Source organism: Ovis aries, chromosome 5 (genome assembly GCF_016772045.2).
Source record: "Ovis aries strain OAR_USU_Benz2616 breed Rambouillet chromosome 5, ARS-UI_Ramb_v3.0, whole genome shotgun sequence".
Classification (NCBI taxonomy): domain Eukaryota; kingdom Metazoa; phylum Chordata; class Mammalia; order Artiodactyla; family Bovidae; genus Ovis; species Ovis aries.
In genome coordinates this window covers 59,069,005-59,091,222 of record NC_056058.1, presented here as the reverse complement: position 1 = coordinate 59,091,222, position 22,218 = coordinate 59,069,005, and the positions used below count along the sequence as shown (strand labels likewise).

At 41.4% G+C, this 22,218-nt stretch overlaps 3 protein-coding genes across 17 annotated transcripts in view; 2 read left to right on the top strand and 1 right to left on the bottom strand.

Moving 5' to 3' along the window:
- The first annotated feature begins 2 nt into the window (after nt 1-2).
- Nucleotides 3-22,195, top strand: TIGD6 (tigger transposable element derived 6). The gene is given in 7 exon segments (XM_060415907.1): nt 3-3,001; nt 3,076-3,386; nt 3,688-4,068; nt 4,071-4,226; nt 4,229-4,402; nt 4,405-4,477; nt 4,479-22,195. Coding segments are annotated over 7 exon segments (1,572 nt in total). The 5' UTR covers nt 3-2,855; the 3' UTR covers nt 4,810-22,195.
- The window catches only part of PDE6A (phosphodiesterase 6A), a 123,816-nt gene continuing 101,600 nt past the window's right edge, over nt 3-22,218 (top strand). The window contains exon 1 of the mRNA XM_015096136.4: nt 3-161. The gene's annotated coding sequence lies outside the window, so the exon portion shown is untranslated. The remainder of the gene's footprint in view (nt 162-22,218) is intronic.
- Nucleotides 11,996-22,218, bottom strand: part of SLC26A2 (solute carrier family 26 member 2) — an 84,428-nt gene continuing 74,205 nt past the window's right edge. For 9 of the 15 annotated variants that reach the window (XM_060415306.1, XM_042249372.2, XM_042249370.2 and 6 more), the window contains 2 exons: nt 20,064-20,772; nt 11,996-18,585 (listed from right to left, as the gene is read on the bottom strand). In XM_060415306.1, the coding sequence (XP_060271289.1) occupies nt 17,065-18,585; nt 20,064-20,747 (2,205 nt within the window). In that variant the 5' untranslated portion in view covers nt 20,748-20,772 and the 3' untranslated portion in view covers nt 11,996-17,064. 15 annotated transcript variants of the gene reach the window in all.

Genomic DNA, 22,218 nt, shown 5'->3' with positions numbered 1-22,218 from the left:
TCAGACTGAGGGGCGGGCCCATAGAAACTGCTTAGAAACTCAGAAGGGGGCTGCTAAGGAGGACGGACTGCTTCCTGCTAGAGGTTCCGGGAGGCGGAGGAAGCTACGGCCGCCCGCGGTGGAAGCTCTCAGCCCCTCGGGTGTTGCTGTAAGGCGTTCAGGTAAATGGGGCGGGGCTGTGCCGAGGGCGGGGGTCGAGGCCCCGCCTCGCCTGTCAAAGCCAAGTCGGGCCAGGGGAGCCTCAGCACGCTCCCCTAACACGGCGTTCGAGGCATGACCCCATTCCTGCTCTGTCACCGCTTGTTCAGGATAGGTTTGTTACTTCTTAGCGCGTCATCAAGCCGTCCTCCTCACCCAGTGATCTGCCTGCAATCCGTCTCTCCCACCGTCCCACGCACAGTAATGGTTGTGACTATTCAAATGGAACTGAATGACATGGGCAAGCAAATAAGAATTGTCCTTTCCTGCCGATGTCACAGATCGTCCTACATTTGTACAAGCCCCTGCACTCTTCAGTTCAGTTCAGTCGCTCAGTCGTGTCCGACTCTGCGACCCCATGAATTGCAGCACGCCAGGCCTCCTGTCTGTCCATCACCAACTCCCGGATTTGCTTATTTTCTCCTTATACCACTATCACCTTTCTCCATCTACCACTGTCACCAGCCTTCTCCTAGTCACCTGCCTGAACTGATGCAGTTTCTTCCAATCTCCTCTCTTTCCCCTTTACAGTCTATTCTCCACACAACATGCAGACATATCTTTTTGTACTGTAAATCTGATCAGGTCACTCTCTGCTTAAGACCCTCCAATGTCCTCTTGTTTACTTAGAATAAAATTCAAACTTGACCTCCAAGGTCTTGATTTGGTTCTGAGTCATTCTCCTTCCACATCTCTTCTCAGTACTGGTACTGTTCCCAGAACAAGCTATATCGCACTCTGTAGTATGCAGAATGCTAGCTTTGTACTGAGCCTCCTTGGGTTTGAATTCCAGCCCCATCACATATAAGCTGTATTAAGCATGTAAAGTATTAATAACAAGTTATGTTTACAAAGAACCAATAATTGGTACTCATTTCTGTAAATGGCATCACCATTCACTCGATTGCTAAGTGCTCAAGCCAGAAATCTGGGTGTTATCCTTGACTCCTCTTGCACCAATCCATCAGGAAGATCTGAAAAAACATTGTCCCAAACTGACCACTTCTTACCATCTCCATTATTACTCTAAAACAAGCCACCATTATCTCACATCAGGGGTCCTGCAACAGCCTCCTAGTCTCCTTTTTCTCTGACACCCTTCCATTACATTCTTCACACAGCAGTCATCTTTCTCTTTGCTTAAAATCCTTCAGGAGCTTCTTGTTGCACTCAAATTAACATATCCCAACTATATATCGCCTACTAGGCTAGCCTGCATTTATCTTCAGAGTTAGGGCCACCTCTTAGGAAAATGTACTTTACTTTAGGTACTCCACCTTGCAACCAAAAGACTTTCTAAAGTGCAAATCTGATCATGTCATTCCAAAAACAAACAAAAACCCCCAAAACTCTAAAGGCCTCTTACTATCCCAAGATCCTTGTTTTCTTCTCCAAAGACACTTCCCCCTGCCCTCGACAATGACTTTTTATTTTCTACAGTACATCATTGCTTTTACACATAGTTCCTTCTATCTCATGAATTCCTTTAACTCCCAACATCAATCTTGTTTCTTCTTAGAAGTACACTGCCCATCTCTGTCCCACTTCTTTGTTGATCATCCCACTTCTTTGTTCTTCCACAGTACACTGTAGCCTCTATTAAAGTACTCCATACACTCTATGGTTTTGTCTTCCCTGCTTCCCTAGTAATGTGCTCAGTGGTAGGCACTATGCTGCATTCATCCTTGTATGGCTGACATCAAGTATAGTGCTTCGCACAAAGAGGATGTCATGAATGGATAGACATGCGTGGAGGTAGTGGCAGAAGTCTCACAGCCTAAAGCACAGCAGCTTCTCTTGTTCTCAGAGGATTCTCATGATAAAAGGTTTAAGCAGGCAGTTACCAAAACTGCTGCTGCTGGATCATTTCCTTCATAGCACATATCACACTCTAGATTAACAAATTTCTCTGTTCAATTATTATCTCCCTACATCACATTGTATATTTCATAAGGGCAGGAACCTTGACAGTGTTGTTCATCACTGTATCCTCACCACTAGGCACCTGTAGTTATTTATTAAATGAATGTGTGGCTACCAGAAACATCTTCCCACAGTGAAAAATCCTTCCAAACCATGATGACAGAGCTATAAAGATTTCGCTGTGGTGGGATTTCAAGCAGGACTATAGATTGACAGTAACAGCACTAATCTGAGTCAAGAAATCTGAGCTATATATGAACTTGGGTAGGCCCCTTCCCTGGGCCTCAGTTTCTGCATCTAGGGAATGAGCCTGATAATAATTCCTTGGATTTATATAATGCATTGCTATTTGCAGAACTTTTACCATCTATTATTTCAGTCTAGTCTCATAGCACACAGAGCAGACAGTTATTATTTTTATGAAGGCTCAGAAAATTTGAGGAAACGACTAGATCTCTTCTATTTCAAACATTCTATTAATATGGTGAATCTGTATAAATAATCTCTACAAAAAGTCAGTAGCATGAATCCCATCTTCTCTTGACTTTGGCCTTATCATTTTTTAATATGATTTTTAAAAATCTGAACTCATCTGTTAGAGGGAATCCATTATCTTTGGTTCCTGATAAGCGCTCCATCTTGTCTTGTCGGTTTTCCACACTTGCAGCAAAACAAGCCAAGAGGAGGCACGGACACAGCCTTGGTAGTTGTGGCCTGACCCTCACTCTACAGATATGGGAAACAAGGGGATCAGGAAGCATCCGCAGTTCTCCCTGGAGGAGAAAATGAGAGTTGTGGAAGCTGTAGACTCAGGCAAGAGGAAAGGCAATGTGGCCGAAGAATTTGGCATCATTCCTTCTACTCTGGCTACATTCTTAAAGTGAAAGTCACTCAGTCGTGTCTGACTCTTTGACACCCCATGGACTATATAGTCCATGAAATTCTCTAGGCCAGAATACTGAAGGATCATGCCAAATTTGAAGAGAAGATGCAGGAGGCATGTATGGGACTTCAGCAGAAAAGGATAAGGAGTGCTTTTTATGATGACATTGATAAGACTGTTTTTGCCTGGTTTCAAGAAATCCATGCCAAAAATGTTCTTGTGACTGGTTCTGTCATTCGGAAAAAAGCACTAAACTTGGCCAATAAGGTTGGCTATGACAATTTTCAAGCAAATGTGGGCTGGCTGAACAGACTTCAGGATCGCCACGAAATTTCTTTGAAAGCAGTGTGTAGAGGGGATAGTGAGAGACTAATGCAAGGAGATCCAACCAGTCCATTCTGAAGGAGATCAACCCTGGGATTTCTTTGGAAGGAATGATGCTAAAGCTGAAGCGCCAGTACTTTGGCCACCTCATGCGAAGAGTTGACTCATTGGGAAAGACTCTGATGCTGGGAGAGATTGGGGGCAGGAGGAGAAGGGGACGACCGAGGATGAGATGGCTGGATGGCATCATGGACTCAATGGACGTGAGTCTGAGTGAATTCCGGGAGATGGTGATAGACAGGGAGGGCTGGCGTGCTGCGATTCATGGGGTCGCAAAGAGTCGGACACGACTGAGCGACTGAACTGAACTGAACTGAACAAGTGGCATGCAGAGGAAATTATAAAACTAGTTGCTGACTTCAGCCCAGATGATATCTTTAATGCTGATGAGACAGGAATGTTTTTCCAGTTGCTTCCCCAACACACACTTGCTGCTAAAGGGGACCATTGTCAAGGGGACAAGAAAGCGAGGCAGCGGTTGACAGCACTCTTTTGTTGCAGCGCTTTAGGAACTGAAAAAATGAGACCATTGATTGTTGGTAGGTCAGCCAACCCACACTGACTCAAGAATGTCCATTCCCTCCCCTGTGACTACTGAGCCAACCAGCAGGCATGGATGACACAGGATATGTTTAATGAATGGCTGATGCAAGTGGATGCCAGGATGAAGCAGGCGAACACTGGATCCTCCTGCCAATCAACAAGTGCTCTGCTCACAGCATGCTTCTTCCATGCTTGGCAAGGACTCAGGTGTGGTATCTGCCCTCAAACTGCACTGCCGTCCTATAGCCACTGAATCTTGGCATAATTCATACCATGAAAGTGCGGTACAGGAGCCACCTTTACAACTGATCCTCCTCAAGTTCAACAGCAGTGAGGATCAAGAAAAAGTGGACATCAAGCAGGCTGATGGCATGATTGCTGCAGCATGGTGGTCAGCCAAGTGGTCCACAGTGGTGAAATGCTGGCAGAAGGCAGGCATCGTCCCTGTGGAACTGACAGATTCTGACAGAGAACAGCCACCGGTGAACCAGGTATTGCCACTGAAAAGTTGTAGCACTTGGTGGTTCTTGCCACCTGTGTCCCAAATGAATTTCCAAGACGTCGTCACTGCAGACGATGACCTCATCATCTCTCAGGAGCTGTTGGACACAGAGGTCATCCAGGACATGGGAGCCAGAAAAAGTACTGATGAAGCTGGAAGTGAAGATAAGGGGGAGGCATCTTTGCCACAGCAGCCAAAAATCACCATCACAGAGGCCATCTCAAGTGCACAGAAGCTTAAATGGTTCCTTTCCACTTGTGCAGGTGTTCCTGATGCCATTTTTGGACAGCTAAATGGCATAGATGAATATTTAATGAGAAGAGTGATGCAAACTCTTGTTGATTCCAAAATTACAGATTTCCTCCAAACAAAATAATATAGAAATTAACTGCTTCTTTTAATTCAGAGGATGTAGTTTACAAGAATAAATTTCTTTAGATAGGAATATTGAACTTAAATTTTGAGCAATATTATGACAACATTCCAGTTTTCTGAAATAATCAGGAAGCTTTCTTGAATGGAATTTGGGACCCAAGGGTTTTCATTTCTACCAAGTTCCCAGGCGATGCCAATGCTGATGTGGTCCAAGGTCCATGCTTGAGAACCACTGGTCCTGCTGGGTTCTACCGCTTCTCTTTTTAACTGGCCATCTAAATACCCCCAATCACTAACTGTCAAAAAAAAAAAAGCATCAGCTGTTCTTACTGTAGAACTGTAACTCCTTCCTGCTGATCTAGTAACTCCAGAACCTTCTTAGCTATTTTCCTGAATGCCCTACCAAGTATTCAGTAGAGGTACATCTATGTCAAAAGAATTACCAAGAGCCATCTAGCCTATCAAAGCATCTTTTAGTACTTCAGGATTATTATCAGTAGGGTGCCAGAGTATAGGGAAATAAAGTGCCTGAAAGAGGAGACATGCTACAACCTGGAAAGCATGGTAATACCAGTGTACCTCTAAAATCCAGGCAAGGTGTGAGGAACGTTCATAAGAGAGATGACCTGTGTGAGAATGTTTGGATTATTCGGATAATCCACGGTGGTCCTCTGCACACCAGTGAATAACCCAGCCTGGACCATGTTATTAATACAAGGGCACACTGTTTGCCTTCACTATAATTACTTCATTGCTGTTGTTGTTCAGTCACTAAGTCGCGTCCAACTCTTTGCGACCCCATGGACTGTAGCCCACCAGGCTCCTCTGACCGTGGGGTTTCCCAGGCAAGAATACTGGAGTGGGTTGCCATTTCCTTCTCCAAGGGATCCTTCCAGGTCAGGGATCAAATCTGCATCTCCCACACTGGCAGGTGGATTCTTTACCACTGAACTACCAGGGAAGCCTGTAAGTCACCCTTATTCATTTGCGTTTGTTCTTCAAAGAGTCTGTAAGAGCAAAGTGAAGTTATTTAAAACTGTATAAATTTATCATCAAATTTATATTAAATATACCACTGTAAAGCAATTATCCTCCAATTAAAAATAAAATTATATTAAAAGTTTTTCTCCTATAAAAAGGCATGCTTAATATCCTCTGAAACCCTAGTATCTGTTAGTCATGAGTTAGATAAGTGTCAGGTTCATTTTTAGAAGGTACACACAATACCTGTTACTGTTGTAGTGTGGTTCCCTGCCACAAGTTAATTTTATGGCTATTTTAGAAATCCATAGCAATTTAGTGATTTTTCTTCCTGTAGTTACTTAATTGAAACAGATGTATAAAGCAGATTAATCATAGAAAATACCACTTCCATGTTGAACTAAAGAACAAACACACACACACAGCAGATGCTTAAATAGATGTGTTTTTTTAAAAAACCTTATTATGGATATTTTTTCCTTTTAACAAACTAATAATATAATTTGAATTAAAGTTCTTATACATATTTTAAATTATTAACACATAGGAGAGGAAAATAGTGTCTTCTGGCTAAGTCCTGTGGTTCTGTCTCACTGTCAGCACCTTAATTGCTCTCATCATGTGTCAGGATTACTCATGAAATTTCTAATTTCTTCTCTCATCTTTCTTCCCGAAGTCCATTTTGCACATGTTAGAACTCTTTCCCCTCCCCAATTATCTGTAGTGGCTCCCAAAGGCCTACAAAAGCAGAAGACTGTTTAGCTGAGTTCTAGCACCCTCTGGAGTTGACTACAACCTGCATCTGCACTTGGCTGTCAGCACAGCTTAAGTGTGTGAGGCCCCCACCGTGGGCCGTTGTCTCCACTCCACACCATGTCTGCCAGTGTGCCTTTGCCTGAATGCCTCACCCTGCTCTCTACCAAGCTGGGCCTCACATGTTCTTCAAGCTCTAACCAGAGTCATCTTTCTTTTAGCCCTTCTTGAAGACTCCAGTGCCTGTTCCACCTTTCTCTCCCTCAACTCCTCAGCACTGCTGTCTCTATCATTCAGTTAAGCACTTAAATGTTTTGTCAACATTCTTAAATGTTTGTCAACATCACTTAAATGTTTGTCAACATACAGTAGCCAGACTGTACATGAAAGCAGGAACCTCTGCCTTTGTAACCGTAAAGGTGCCTAGCACTGTTATGGGAACATCAGTAAACATCAGTAGGCACATCAGTAAACACTGGTGTATAAATTAATGTCAAGTAATGTCAAAGCCACCTTATTTTTAAAGCTGCAAGAAGCACTGATCTTACTAGAAAATGATTTGGAGATAAGATAGGGCTGCCATCTATTTTAAAAGGACTTGCAAAATTTTTCCATGATTCATCGTTCAAATATTATTCCAGTCCAGGTTACAATCTATTCTTTGATTATGAAGAATTCTAATACAGAATTAAACCTATTCCCTTGCACAGAAAGTCACTGCTGGAATCTCCATTTCTGTAAGATAAGACTTTAGTGTGAAAGGCTTTGTCTCAGTGCTTTGTATATAGTAATATTCAGTATGTGCTTAAACATGCTCTTTAAAAAAAGAAATCTCACATTCTTGATTCATTTAACATATCATATGAATTATATCCAAGCAGATGGAAATCAGACCCAGGGGAGCTTTTGCAGTCTGGTTTATGTCAGGTGAAACTTGGCTCCTCTTGGATATTGGGGGTTTTTGTTGTTGCTGTTGTTTTGCCTTCTGCAATGTGGGATCTTAGTTCCCTCACCAGGGATCAAACCTGTACCCCCGCAGTGAAAGCACAGTTTAAACCACTGGACCACCTGTAAAGTCCCCAAATTAGAGGGTTTTGACACTGTTTTAAACTAAAAGAGGTTGATGCTATCCCTCCTTGGTCTGCTGTCTTCATCAGGCCCTCTCTGGCTTCTCTCTGACTTTCTGCTCCCTCCAACCCCACTTGAGGATATAGTTTTGTCCCACCTGACCAATCCATTTTGTAAGCCGCCATTCTGGGATTACAGACCTACCTCAATTGTCCTGTCATGAGGATAAAAAAGTGTACCTGTAAACGCTGTCTGTTGTCATCACTTGCTTCCCAAGTGGCGCAGTGGTAAAAAATCCACCTGCCAATACACGAGGCACAGGAGATGCAGGTTCGATCTTTGGGTCAGGAAGATCCCCTGGAGTAGGAAATGGCAATCTGCTCCAGTATTCTTGCCTGGAAAGTTCCATGGACAGAGCCTGGCAGGCTACAGCCCACGGGGTCACAAAGAGTCGGACACAACTGAGCGCGCGCGCACACACACATTGTCATTACTATCCACCCAATTTGGAACCTAACCATCTAGAGGCAAGGACCTGCCTTACCACTAAAATATCTTGGGGTTCAGTGTTCCAGAACCACCCAACCTGAGCAATAGATAAAACTCAATGAGTTGTCTTTGCCCTATTCCTATGAAGGGCTCTTTCATTAAAAAGGGAGAAAGCTAAGGGACTTCCCTGGTGGTCCAGTGGCTAAGACTCCATGCTCCCAATGCAGGGGGCCAGGGTTCAGTCCCTGATAGGGGAACTAGATCTCACATGCTGCAACTAAGACCTCAAGCAGCCAAATAAGTATTTTAAAAATTGATGTGTAAAAGAAGAAAGCTAAGACTTATTGACTGCATATTTATGTCTAACATTGTGTCACTTCTTTTATCATTTAATCTTTCCAACAAATCATAATACCAAAGGATAGATAGTTATCTTCGAATTGGGATGTGGTAGAGGGCTACCAGGGGTAGCTCAGTTGGTAAAGAATCTTCCTGCAATGCAGGAGACCCTGGTTCGATTCCTGGGTCAGACAGTTCCTCTGGAGAAGGGATAGGCTACCCACTGTAGTATTCTTGGGCTTCCCTTGTGGCTCAGCTGGTAAAGAATCTGCCCGCAATGCAGGAGACCTGAGTTCGATCCCAGAGTTGGGAAGATCCCCTGGAGAAGGAAAAGGCTACCCACTCCAGTATTCTGGCCTGGAGAATTCCATGAGTTGTAGTCAATGGGGTCACAATGAGTGACACAAATGAGCAACTTCACTCACTCACTCAGAGCATATTCCTGCCACCAGAGGGCAGAGGTGGGCTACATGAGGGAGACAGTTCAGACAACTGAAGAAATTAGGAATTTCTTGGAATTTCTCTGACATAGCAGAGACTGAGAAAGTAAAGGAGGAAAGGGAGAGGAGACACAGGATGTGGGACTTGATCAAGCAACTGATTTAGAAATACTATAGCTTGAGCTTCCCTGGTGGCTCAGTGGTAAAGAATCTGCCTGCCAATGCAGAAGACACGGGTTCGATCCCTGGTCCAGGAACATCCCACACGCCAAGGAGCTACTACTAAGCCCATGTGCCACACAGCTACTGAGCCTGTGCTGCAGAGCCCTTGCACTGCAACTACTGAAGCCTGTGTGTCCTAAAGCCCATGCTCCGTGACAAGAGAAGCTACAGCAATGAGAGGCCTGCATACTGCAACTAGAGCAGCCCCCAATGTCCACAACTAGAGAAGTGAAGCAAAGACCCACCACAGCCAAAAATAAATAAAATTATTTTTTAAAAAGAAAGAACTGTACCTCAGACTACCCAATCCACCCTGTTGTACACATTTATCCCTTCAACTATTGATAACCACATGCCACATAATTGACTCTGGGCAGATAATTGACTCTGCAAATAAGCCAGTTAGAGAAATAGTCACCCATCAATATATCCATGCTTTCAATAATCACTGAAATGTTGCACCTTATGAAATACCCACTGCTGAGCTGAAAGGCACAGAGAATGAATTAAGTTCATGACCCTCCCCTCAAGCAGTCCAGGAAGCAGAGGATATCAATGAGAGGGGAAAAATAATAATAGAGTTGTAAAGGCCATTTTAGAGAATAATCAGAGAATTTACAGAAGTACAGAGATAGAGCCCAAAGGAGCCCCTGCATGAGAAGAGGAATTCAATAGGAATTGTTGCCAAGAGCCAGGGACATTTAATATGAAGTGTCTGAAGAAAAGAGTAGGGAGTTGTGTATATGGGGCTGGGAAGCAATCCCTGGCAGAAGGAACAGCCTTCTATAAAAAGGCCTGAGTATTTAAAAAATGGCCCATTTGGGAACAGCTAAGGTTAAGGTCCGTCTAGTCAAGGCTATGATTTTTCCAGTGGTCATGTATGGATGTGAGAGTTGGACTGTGAAGGAGGCTGAGCGCCAAAGAATTGATGCTTTTGAACTGTGGTGTTGGAGAAGACTCTTGAGAGTCCCTTGGACTGCAAGGAGATCCAACCAGTCCATTCTGAAGATCATCAACCCTGGGATTTCTTTGGAAGGAATGATGCTGAAGCTGAAACTCCAGTACTTTGGCCACCTCATGAGAAGAGTTGACTCATTGGGAAAGACTCTGATGCTGGGAGGGATTGGGGGCAGGAGGAGAAGGGGACGACAGAGGATGAGATAGCTGGATGGCATCACGGACTCGATGGACGTGAGTCTGAGTGAACTCCAGGAGATGGTGATAGACAGGGAGGCCTGGCGTGCTGTGATTCATGGGGTCGCAAAGAGTCGGACACCACTGAGCGACTGAACTGAACTGAACTGAAGGTTAGAGGTAGGGATGTCAAGCAAAGGATGTGTGGTAGGACAAGTGACTGGAGATGCAAACAAGAACATAGTTTTTAAGGTCTTCTTGGCCAAAGCATTAATTCTGAACTTACCCTAAAAACACTGGAGAACCACTTACAAGTGTCAAACTTCATTTTTGTAGAAACTGAGAACTAACGTAAAGGCTGAGCTGCAAAGATAAGGTAAACTAGTTAGGCTGTGACATCATCCCAAAGAGAAATGATACACATTGAGGGCAAGGAAGAGGTGTTGGACTTCAAAGACTCTTGTCAGGTAGATGGCTTTGGTGTGAGAGATGAGGAGGAATGTTCTAGAATTTCCCAGGATTCTGGCTTGAGTACCTAGCTCATGCCATAATCAAGAAAGGTTAAACAGGAGGTGCTTGGAGATATATTGCTTATGAGATGCCCGTGGGATCCAGGTTGAACTGTCCAGGAACAGCTGTGGAGATTTATACACAGACAGACATGCTGGTTAGTGTTTAGAAATGTCAGGCTAGAAATTATATTTGGCTGGCATTCGCATACATATAATAAGGGGATTAAAGCCATAAATGTGGGTACAGTCATCTGGGGAGAGCTTACAATGCAAGGTGTTTATGATATGAGGGTCCATGAACCAGCCTTTTTCTATAATCGTCTGTGTATACATGCACATGTGGCATTTCTCCAAGAAGAGCCATACTTGAATCAGTTACAATGGATCTGGAAATTCAAACTTTAAGCAGTAGTGCTATATGAGGAGAAACAAGGCCAAGGACACAAGCACTGAAAGGACCGACAGGACAGCAGAGCCCTCCAAGCTGGTTAGAGGAGATGCTAGAGAATGAGTGTGACGCACTGCAGGGGCTCTGGATCCTAGATGCTGCGTGCAGATGGAGTGAGGGCACACTCCTTCACCCGGTGGGGTAGGTACGAGCTTAGGAGCAGAATGCCCAGGGCTACCAAAGCACTGCCAAAGGAACACTGAAAACTGTCCTTAACCCCATACACACACTCCTACTTCTTCTCCACAGCTGAGAGGCAGACGAGGGGGGACATTCCAAGAGGCTCTCAGCAGGTATGGTGAGGGGATAGTGGTACAGATTTGTCCTTACCAAGTGGTATGTGCTCCAGTTAGGAACTGTACTCCCACTTCTCTCACTTAGTTGGTATAAGGTGTTAGCTGCAATCTCAGGAGGAAAATGTGCTTCAAAATTCAGTGTTAGGACAGGAGTAAAACATAAGCCAGATTTGAGTTTTCTGATTTCAACACAGTAATGATCAGGAGTCATGCAACATAAGAACTGGCAGACTCTTTGAGCAATCCAGTCCTCTTCCCCTACTTCACTGATAGAAAACTTGAGTCCCCAAAGGGGACTCAGGACCCCAAAGCAAAAAGGAAAGAACTAGGCTTTTTTATGCTTTAAGATTTTCTGTAAGGACAAATACTTTTGTCTGGTGGGAAAAATGATGACTAAATCACACTCCAATGTAAAGAAATGGTATTTTAAAATTCACTGGTGACCTAAATGTGCTTAGTTAGAAACACTTCCCTCTTGCACTTGAATAATTTATACACAGTAATATTTTATTAGCATAACAATTTATTAGCAGACAAATGACACCTCTAGATCTCAACACATAAAGGATCTTATTAATAATCATCACAAACAGATCCCAGAAGAAAAGGAGCTGCTATTAACCAATCCCCCCCTCTCTTGAAATAGGCTGTAATCCATCAATAACTCATCCTCAATCCATGGAGGATTAAGCATAATTTACGTGGAGTAAGATCAGCGTACTTGTTTTGTTTAAACAGATATACATACATGGTATAAAACACATTCCCAAAAGTCATTAGCCTTGAATAAACTGGAAAAAAAAAGCAGTATACTGTTTTAGTGACTAGACAAGACTCAGAAGGAGACCAAAAAAGGTAGCATTTTATATAGATTGGTTTGTTCACACTAATTTGATGAATCATGGCAGCATCAGAACTCAAACAGTAACTCCAACTGATTTGAATTGAAAAGGCAAGAGCAGTTTCATTCCAAGTAATTTTTTAGGGATGGGGATTGGGGTGTGGGAAGAAAACTTTCCTAAAATAAGTTTCTTTAAACTGCAGTTAGAGATCCTTTGTGCCTAAGGATGCTTGTCTGTTTGCCTAGTAAAAACCCTTTGTTAGAAATTCTGTCATTGGTATTTTTAGTAAGATTACAATTATTTGGCCAATTTCAGAGTCATAGTTCAGGTCCAAGAAAGGTTATTCAAAGTTCCAATGTAGATTTATAAATGTGGTGGCTCCAATGTAGGCATCTAGTGTCCTTCATTATTCCAGTTTTCATAATTTAATATCTCCTTCCAATTTTACATCACTAGGAGAAAAATACACACCAGAAAAAAGTCTACTATTTGGTATAATGCTTATTTTACTTTCCTAACTGTATTAACATGTTTACTTTAAAATTTCAAGTGCAAAACACTTGTTTAAAAAATAGTCCTTGTCAAGATAAAAATTACCTTACAGAAATAAATTTCCCTCACTTATACGTTTAAATTCTCCATTTTAAAGTTACTAACATCTTTTTTAAAAACCTAAAATTGTATATAGTATTTCAAAACTATTTTACTTTAATAATGATAATAGGCTATGATAATAAACTAGTTGGTATATTATTTTGGCCTACTGCATAATTTTCATTCTTGTTATTAGCACTTGAATGATTCCATTCATGATTTCTAAAATCTTTATACCACAAGAAAAAAAAAAGCCTAATTAGTTCATAGCCTAAAAGCTTTCTAGATCTAATTTCTTCCTTTTCACAGTCCTTAAAGCACAGTTTCAAATAAGGCATCCACTAGAACAGATAAAACAGTAGAGGAAAAAAAGAGAAACATCAAAGAACAGAAAAATTAAAAGTCTGAATCCTATCGATTGGATTCTTACCTTGTCACTGTGCAATCATCCCTTGAGCAGAACAGGGGTGTCCTTGTTTGCCTCAGTTGCCTGCCTTCCCACTCAGACATCAGTCCAGGTTCAGCTTAGGCCCTCCATAAAGCACCTCCAAGTGCTGCCGTGTGTTACTAGAAGAGTTAGCATATAGCCCACCTACTGGATTTAGTATTTAAGTCCCAGCACCTGGCCCGCGCCCTAAACTCCTGCATAGGTCCTCAGGAAGTATCTGAGGTACTGTCTACGTTGATGTTATGGCTCATCTATAGGAATACATAGAGGAAAACAAGAACGTGACTATGGAGCACAAAGCTTGAATTTATCGTTATAACCTCTAGCTTTAAGTTTCCAAAAAATTCACTACAACCCTGTTCTCACTTTTATATTAAGCTCAGGGCTAACACCACACATGTTCTTAAGTGACAAATTACTAACAGAATACCCCTGCAGAGAATTATTTTTCTTGTTAAAATGTGGTCATAACATTAGAATAGTCTGATGAACTCATCTAATATATTGACAGTTTAAAGATCACCATTTACCATGCTATAAATTTACCAGTAAATTTTGGCTTCAGTGTCTACTGATGTTTAAAAGCTATTTCAGTTTATCCAAATTTTGTTTTCCTTTGCTCCTTAAAAAAGTTAACTAGACATCTTTCAGTTTTACTGATATCAGAGGCTACAGTCACTCAATCTAGAGTATCTACAGTAGGTCAACCCCAGCTTTGGCCTCAACCTTGGCTACTGGCTCTTTCACTTTGGCGAATCTGTGCACTCCCCTTCTAGAAGCAGAATCCAGTTCTGAGTCTGCTCTCAAACTAAGCTGTGGCTCTTAATCCTGGTCTCCCTTCTTATGGACAGTCATGTCTGAAGCTAACCAGGGGCTGAATCGTGTTCATCTGAGGCCCTCATCTCCCTTGCTTGGTCAGAGATCATCTTTTTAATAGTCTATTCCCTTCACCTCTCTCTTGAATGTTACCCTTTGACTTTAGGTGAACTCTACCCCTCTGGTTGTATGAGTTTTAACCATCAAGAGTGTACATATATTTCAATTAAATTACCATTTTAAGATAGTCAGAATTTTGTACATTCATCAATAAGCAATACAAATATGCGTCAGTTAGACTCTATAAAGTTCAGAGTAAGCAAGACATTTTTGTGTCAATAAAGTGTGTAAAATATCACCTCATCAACTAAATCAACCAAATCTTTGAGCAAGAAAGCAGATTCCTTTGGCTTTGGTTATAGGCTTGATTCCTTTAAATACCAGCAATCAAAAAATCTTAACATGAAAGTACAGGCAGATTTCAATCCAAGCAGACAAGGTAAGATTTAAATTCTAGTGTATCTTCAGTATTTTTACAAATGGCTTCCAAAAGTAGAATCTCTTATTCGGTCGGGTAGGTAGGAGAAAAGCAAACCAGAACACAGATTCAAGAATCTGCTACTTGCATAAAGTTCCAGAACTGCTTATATCTACGTTTTGGGCAGAAATGGGAGGTAAAGGTCAAAGCCTGTTGTTCTGTTCTTGTAAGAGATTTTCTAAATTCTCTGGAATCTTTTCTAATTCCCCCGTGGTAAGGTCTGCTAAATTATAAAGTCATCTTGAACAGGCACTCATTACTCTGTCACATGGCATTAGGTATTTACCACGATCTGGACTCAAAACTTGGCTCGGGTGAGGTACAAGACCGGGTTGAAAACAAATGACAACCAAGATACTTTGATTTTACTATTCCTTTTCGTCTAAGACTAGAAAGACAGAGCAAATATTTGCTACAAACAATAAACAAAAGAGACGCAAATACAAACAGCAGTTAACATTTCTGCAATTCAAGATTTAAGTTCTAAAAGGATGTCAAAACTCTAAGGACACTATTACATTTAATCATGATGTCAATCACCTCAAAGAGAGAAACCTAGCTCCTGAGAAACTGCTTTAATGATAGAAAGGTGTTTTTCATGTAAACTGATGGGCAGAGCTCTATCAGAAAATCAACACTTGCAGTTTATGGAGCCAACAAGAAAGATGTTTAAAAGTCTCCCACTTCTGTAGATGTGTTATACAGTTTGTTTCTCATAAACACATTGTTTAGAATGTAGGAATGGGTTAAAAATGATTTTGCACTTTTGTAGTTTTTATCTTGTTTGTTTAAAATGGTGTGCTAAATGTTTCAGTCTCATATAAACCATTTTCCTAAGTTTGGAAAATCTGTTTTTTTCCCTCACCCATAAAGGTCCAGATACAGAACTATAAGCTTTCAAGGTTGGACATACTTTTCCAAAGGAAATATTTCTGTACCACAACTAGTGACCAGGTATGATAAATAGTACATCCCCAGAACCTGGGTTGTATGAATATGATGCTTCTAAATCCTTTTACACAATAGTTTTAGGTGGCCCATAAAGCAAAAAGTGGTCACTGTCATCAGTATTTATTATACATAAACAGGGTGCATAGCGGTAAGCGTTAGCTTTGTTTTCACTAAAACATCTACAATTACTGATGTTCTTTTGGAAGCATTCTGTCACTTCTGTGCATTTTTCTCCATTGGTCACAATAAATTTTTTCTTACAGAGTAAAAATGAATAGTAGCTTCTCAAATATGAGAAAGACTGTCAATTCCCAGCTGACTTGCTAAGCATGGGAAGGAAAGAAAAATTCACTACTAAATAAACAGATTTTTAAAGGAAGTTGTCAATCATTCCTTTTTTGCAATCTGTCCGGAACAGTTTGCCTCAAGGTCACTTAAAAAGCTACATGAAATTGCCAAGTCAGCACTGTGCCTTTTCTCTGGCAAACTTGTCAATCACTGGCAATCAGACATAGAGGTTTAGAACAGATTCCATGGGAAACAAACTACACGAAAGTTAAAACAGAGCTTAATGGCAGATTAATACTCAGAAACAAGGACAGACAGGAATCACAGAAGAGACAGGATTCTCACTATGTTGACTGGCATGAAGAGCTCTTCTCTCACCTACTTACCCTAAACAAAAAGGCTGACTAAAAACATCAAATGTATCACACCACAAGTGTTCTGTATAATGTGGGACTGGCTGCTAGGGTTTCACAAACCTGCTCTGCCATCGGACTCCTGATAAGACTTTGCCAGAGAGGAACGATACTTTCCTGTAAAAAGCCAGAGATCCGACTGCCATCTGGAGAGCAAAGACAGGGGATAGAGAAGCTCAAGTGAGAACAAGCTTGTCTAGTTACCACCCTGCACTCCAGAAGCTTCCTGACTTGCTGTTACAAGAGAAGACATACATTCTTTCCCTACTTCCTTTCTCCTCTCTCTCCAAAGAGCCATGTCAAACAGGCTCCAGCTCCTCTTATATACATGCCAGATTTACCCCTTTACCTCCTGAAGAAGCAAAAGTTCAGATGCCTATCTCCTAAAACAGGATGGTAATTAGGTTTGGGGCTACTTTACAGTTCAACAGATATTTAATTCCAAGAATATCTCATATTTGAGAGAAAACTTAAAACCACATTTTCTTTTTTTGATTCTGCCTAACTAAAAGCTCTGCTGCATTTGTGTATTTACAAAGGCCATCAACTTCAAAGGAAGAATTCTGCCTAGCCTAAAGGTTAAAATTTCTTGTGTGCAGCAATTTCCAGTTCCACAGTATAAAATGCTACACACTTGAATTTTAACCTATTGGCTAGATGGGATTCTTCCTTCCATCTACCTTCTCAATCACTGGAAAAACTTGGACCATTGGGAACATATCTCTCTTTTTGATTCTGAGAATCTTCTGCAAAAGTCATGGCTTCATATACACTATAAAAGAGAAGGTTTTCTTCATCCTTTTTGCAGTACTCTCCCCTGGCCAGGGAGTCCCTCACAGAGGGATTGCACTGAGCCAGCAGAACCTGGATGCCAATAGCTTCATAATCTCTGCGAACTTCTTTCAGTGTATGGATCCCTGCTGTATCTAAAAACTGTATTGCACTACAGTCAATCACTATTGTATGGAACTCTAAGGGATCATAGGAAAGTTGCACTGAAACTTCGTCCTGGATTCCACTGAGTGTTACCGTTTCCCTTTTGATCTTTTTCTTTGCTGCCTTCCTCTGAGCTGCTTTTACTAAGACTGGGTTGAGAGTTTTTTTGTATAAGACAGATTTAAAATATTCTTTGTTTACGTAGTAGAGAGGGGCCACAAAGCGGAAAATCTTGATGCCTGACTTGGCCTGAAGGTTCTTGTAGGCAGACATGGACTCAAAGACTTCAGAATCTTCCACCAAGCCAAGCAATGAAGCCTTTGGCTTCTGAGTGCGGAGGATAACACAAAACATAGAAAAACAAACCCCAGTAAGCAGGCCTATTTCAGTACTGATCAGTGCAGAGGACAGCATAGTAACAAACCAGATAACTGTGTCCATTCTGCTAATCCTCCACATCTGGGGCAGATCCTTAAATTTACATAGGGCTCCCCGGAGATTTACAATAGTGATCACACCAAGGACACTTTTCTGCAGGGAGAAGAACAAAGGAGCTATGACCAAGAGGACCAACAAAAGAACCAGAGCTGTCATCACACCAGAAACCTGAGTTTGACAGCCTGTGGATTCCTTCACCAGTGTCTTTGCAAGAGCTGCGCTAGTAGTGAAGCTGTGGAAGAAGGAAGGGATGATATTGCAAAAGCCGATAGCGTACATTTCCTGATTAGCTTTGACTGTGTAGCCATGTTTCTTGGCAAACATCTCAGAAAGTGATACAGTGATAGCAAACCCAATGATAGCAATAGCTATTGCATCTACAGCCACTCTAGGAATTAAGTTCCAGTCAGGTGCTTTGGGTGGCATAAACCCAGTGGGAATATGCCCAGCAATACTGGTGCCATATTTCTCAGAGAGTTTTCCAAAATGAGAGGCTAATGTGGCTGCCACAACAACAAAGAGTTCAACAGGAATCGGTGCCTTAAGCTTGGACTTGAAGCGCTCATTGAGTTCTTTGGTTGGCAAAAGAACCAAAAGGCACAAAAGGCTGGTGATGAGATCACAGATATTGGTCTTATGGATGTTTCTGAAGATATGTATCCAAGTAGTGATGAGTGATCCCACTCCACCACTCCGAGGAAGGCTGAGTCCAAGGAGGTACTTGACTTGAGATGTAAGAATAGTGAAGGAGGCACCAGTGACAAACCCACCCAGCAAGGCATCGGAGAGGTAGACTGAGACAAAGCCCACTTGAAAGAAGCCCATCGCTACCTGGAAGAAAGGATATACAAGTGTTAAAGATCAATGGAAAAGACCTTATAAATCCTATATTCCCCTAGTATTTCTTTGTGTGGAGGCACTCTACCTGAGCACTACAGAATGTCACAGCTAGAAACAAAAACACAATCATTTATCAATTCTCTCATTTTACAAAGAGAGGGCTCATTTTACTGACACTCAGAGGCCTGAACAAGTTGCCCAAGGTCACAGTGTTACTAACTAGCCCAGACAAGAATTCAGGATTCCTACTTTCTTGTTCAATGTTTCTTAAACTTGAATAAGGTTCAGATTGCTTTGAAAAAGAAAAAGTCTCCCAAGGATCTATGAGAAATCATAACGATGCAAATTGGAAAAATTCTAACTTAAAAAACATTTATTTTTGTTTAAATCAGGTATCATTACTGTAAGTTTTTACTGATAAAACAAAAAACTAGATTCACATCAAAATGGAATCACACTTTAAAAATGATTATAGAACTCTCTTTAATCTAACTTCAAACTGAGAAACGATTTTCAGCTTGTGTACATGTGGTTATGCCACACTGCCTTCCATGTTAATTCTACATCCTCAAATATACAGTATTTTATTTCTTTTTCCTCTTCCCAATTAATTCTTCCTCAAAATTCTATTGTACCCTTTCTCATTCTTGGTGAGGCATACTAATGAAAAAGCAAAAATGAACTCTGAGGACACAGCTCTTCTGTTCACCAGCCTCTTCTCCCTCCCCTCCTACCCAGGCACCTAATAGAGTAAGCTACTCTTCTGCGTCCCATATTGGTTCTAAATGTCTCTAACAGAGAAAAGGGTTAATGCTGGCACTGACTCCTGAATGCCAAAAGGCACAGGCATGATGATAATGGCAGATCAGTGGATTCTGTGGAGACCCAAGAACTTCATTTCTAATCCTTCTCCTGGCTGACAGTATGAAATAGAGGTCCCCAACTTGTTTCCTCCCCAACAGTCCGAGAAAACTACAAACTTTAGTGAGAGTCACTGACTAGAGCAGCAATTCTAAAAGAAAGGGGGAAGTCACCTACAGTTTAAAAAACTTGCACTCTTCCTCTCCCAACCCCAGTCACCTTCTTGCCTGTTAGTGCTGACTCTGCCAATAACCAACCACAAGAAACTTCAAGCAAATCTGATAGTTCTTAATATACAAAATTAAGAAGTTGAACTAGGTGGTCTGAGGTCCCTTTTTGGTCTAAATTTTTACAACCAAATAATTAAATTCTGGCTGACAGACATTCACTAGTTAAAAGGCAGGCTGAAGTTGAGAAAATAGAAGCAGCCTTATCTTGCTTGCAGAGTCAAACCAGTGTTTAAATTTTGGCACTACCTCTTCCATATCCTGTGCACTCAATAAATGACAGCTTTAATTATTATGATTGCTAAGATCCCTGACAGAACTAAGACTTCACGTATAGTGATTTCTTTGCCAGAAAGAATCACTTATTCCATCGTTTCTTACCTGATAAACTCCAGCCACAAAGGTTACAGTGCTGCCAACTGTAATTGCATAGCAACTTCTGTCACATGTCTGGTTTGACATCTGGTTTACTAATGAGCTCTCATTTGAAGCGGCATGGACAGTGTCATAGCCAGCTATGTATAGTTCTCGGTCAACTACTTCACCAATCATAAGGCACAGTATTCCAAAAATGCCCACAGAGATGTGACGGGAGGTACCCAAAATGAAATAAATGAGGCTGGCAAAAAAAGATGTGTACAGACCATAGATAGGTTCTTGGCCAGCCAAGAGAGAATAAGCAATGGATTGGGGCACCAATAAGATGCCCACAATCAAGCCAGACATCATATCTCCTAAAATGTTTTTCTTCAGATCATATTTTGGGAGCCACTGCAAAACAGGAAGGAAACCAAAAATGGTATTTTTGGCTTTGGTTGAACTACACTGGCAACTCTTCTCTAGTTTTTTGATAACAAACTTCTTGAGGTTATTATCTGATTTCTCTTGAGGCTCCAAATGGATCCTAGGGTGTCTAAAAAGATTACTGGACTCAAACTGCCAGAAGTCATTACGTGATTCCTCTTCATGCTCCACATGGATCCCAGATGGAGATCTGTACTGGTCATTTCCTTTAACTGAGTCCTTGGGTGAAAGGTCATTTTGCTCTCCATTTTTCAAAGACATTTCTGGAGACAGATGGTTCAGCCTCCTATTCCAGAGAAAACAGCAGGGTTAACTTATTATGTAATTCTCAGTACTCACATATTTTAATAGTCCTACTTGTCATGGATGAGAGTTAAGAGGAGTTCAATTTGGGGGTAGGTATCTTTCATTCCCGTTCCTTAGTTGAGCCTCATTTGTCTTGACCCAGGAAAGAAGAATCAGACCGTAAACAACCAAGTTAAAGCAAACAACTTACGGAGTACAGGGCTTCCCGAAAGTATAAACTATCAAGGATTCTTCTCCACCTCTGCTGGCACCTTATGCAGTTTTTCCCTTCAGAAACAGTATCAGGGTAGCCTGTCTCCTCCTTTCTACCTGCTACTAACTATCTTACTTTCAGGTTTTCTACTCCGAGGAATTCTGCAAAAGAGGTTCTGGTCTCAAACCTTGACATCTACCTTACCTGCGAAAGTCCTTGAAACAAGAAAGATGACTGATTTTTTTTAGAGGTAGGGCCCTTTTAAAATAACCTACTAACTGTTGAAAATAAACAGAAAGGAAATGTGAGTGACAGAGTAAACTTAAATGTTCTGGGAAATTAAAAAAAAAAAAAGGACAGGATGCCTTTGGATCTTTGAACAACATATTCTAGTTTGGTAGAAAAGAGAGTCAAGTTGATAAGGGGACTGTTGAAGGAAACAAACCACCAGCATGGGGTGGACTGATGGGGCAAGTGTCTGATACACGCTCTGAAAGGTTTTGGTCTATTCATTCTACTTTGTTTTAGTATAGAGTCACATCTGTCCTGTGTGCAGGATCTATAAACATGCAAAGGCAGATTTGCTTTCCTATTCCAAGTACATACTCTGAAACATAAGCTGAATGGAGGATTGATGGTGCCCAACATGTCAACTTGGAGGGCAATCCAGGTGACCCTGCATCTCTGGGTCCTAAAGCACAAAACCAGTGCCATACGACCTGTCACTAAAAACTATAGGAAAACAAAAAAGGTAGAAACAAGTAAACAGAGAGGAGGGATGACAACAACAAGAAAAAATAAATCTTGTAGTAAAAGAGAAGGAAAAAGAAACAAGCCTTCAGAGGAACACAGTGTCAACTGGCAAATACTTCACAAATCAGTGTCTTTGTGTTAGCTGTTTGCTTAGCTTAGAATGGCCATCCAACTCTCGCCTATCAAGATCCTAACCATTTTAAAAATCCAGTTAAAAATTCTTTCTCTTCTTCAGAGCACTGACCAATCTTCCTCAGCCCAAATGAATCTTAATCAACTGGCACTTCACAGCTGCATTACAGTACTAACCACATTCTTATATTAAGGAAGAGTCTCCTCAGCTCCTGGGGGAAAAGATATCTTGTTCATCTTTGTAATCATCAACAATGTACAGTAACTGTGAGAGAGCAGGCTTACAAAATGTTTGAATGAAGGAAGGAATAAATGAATAAACAAATTTATGAGTGTGGCCAATAAGAG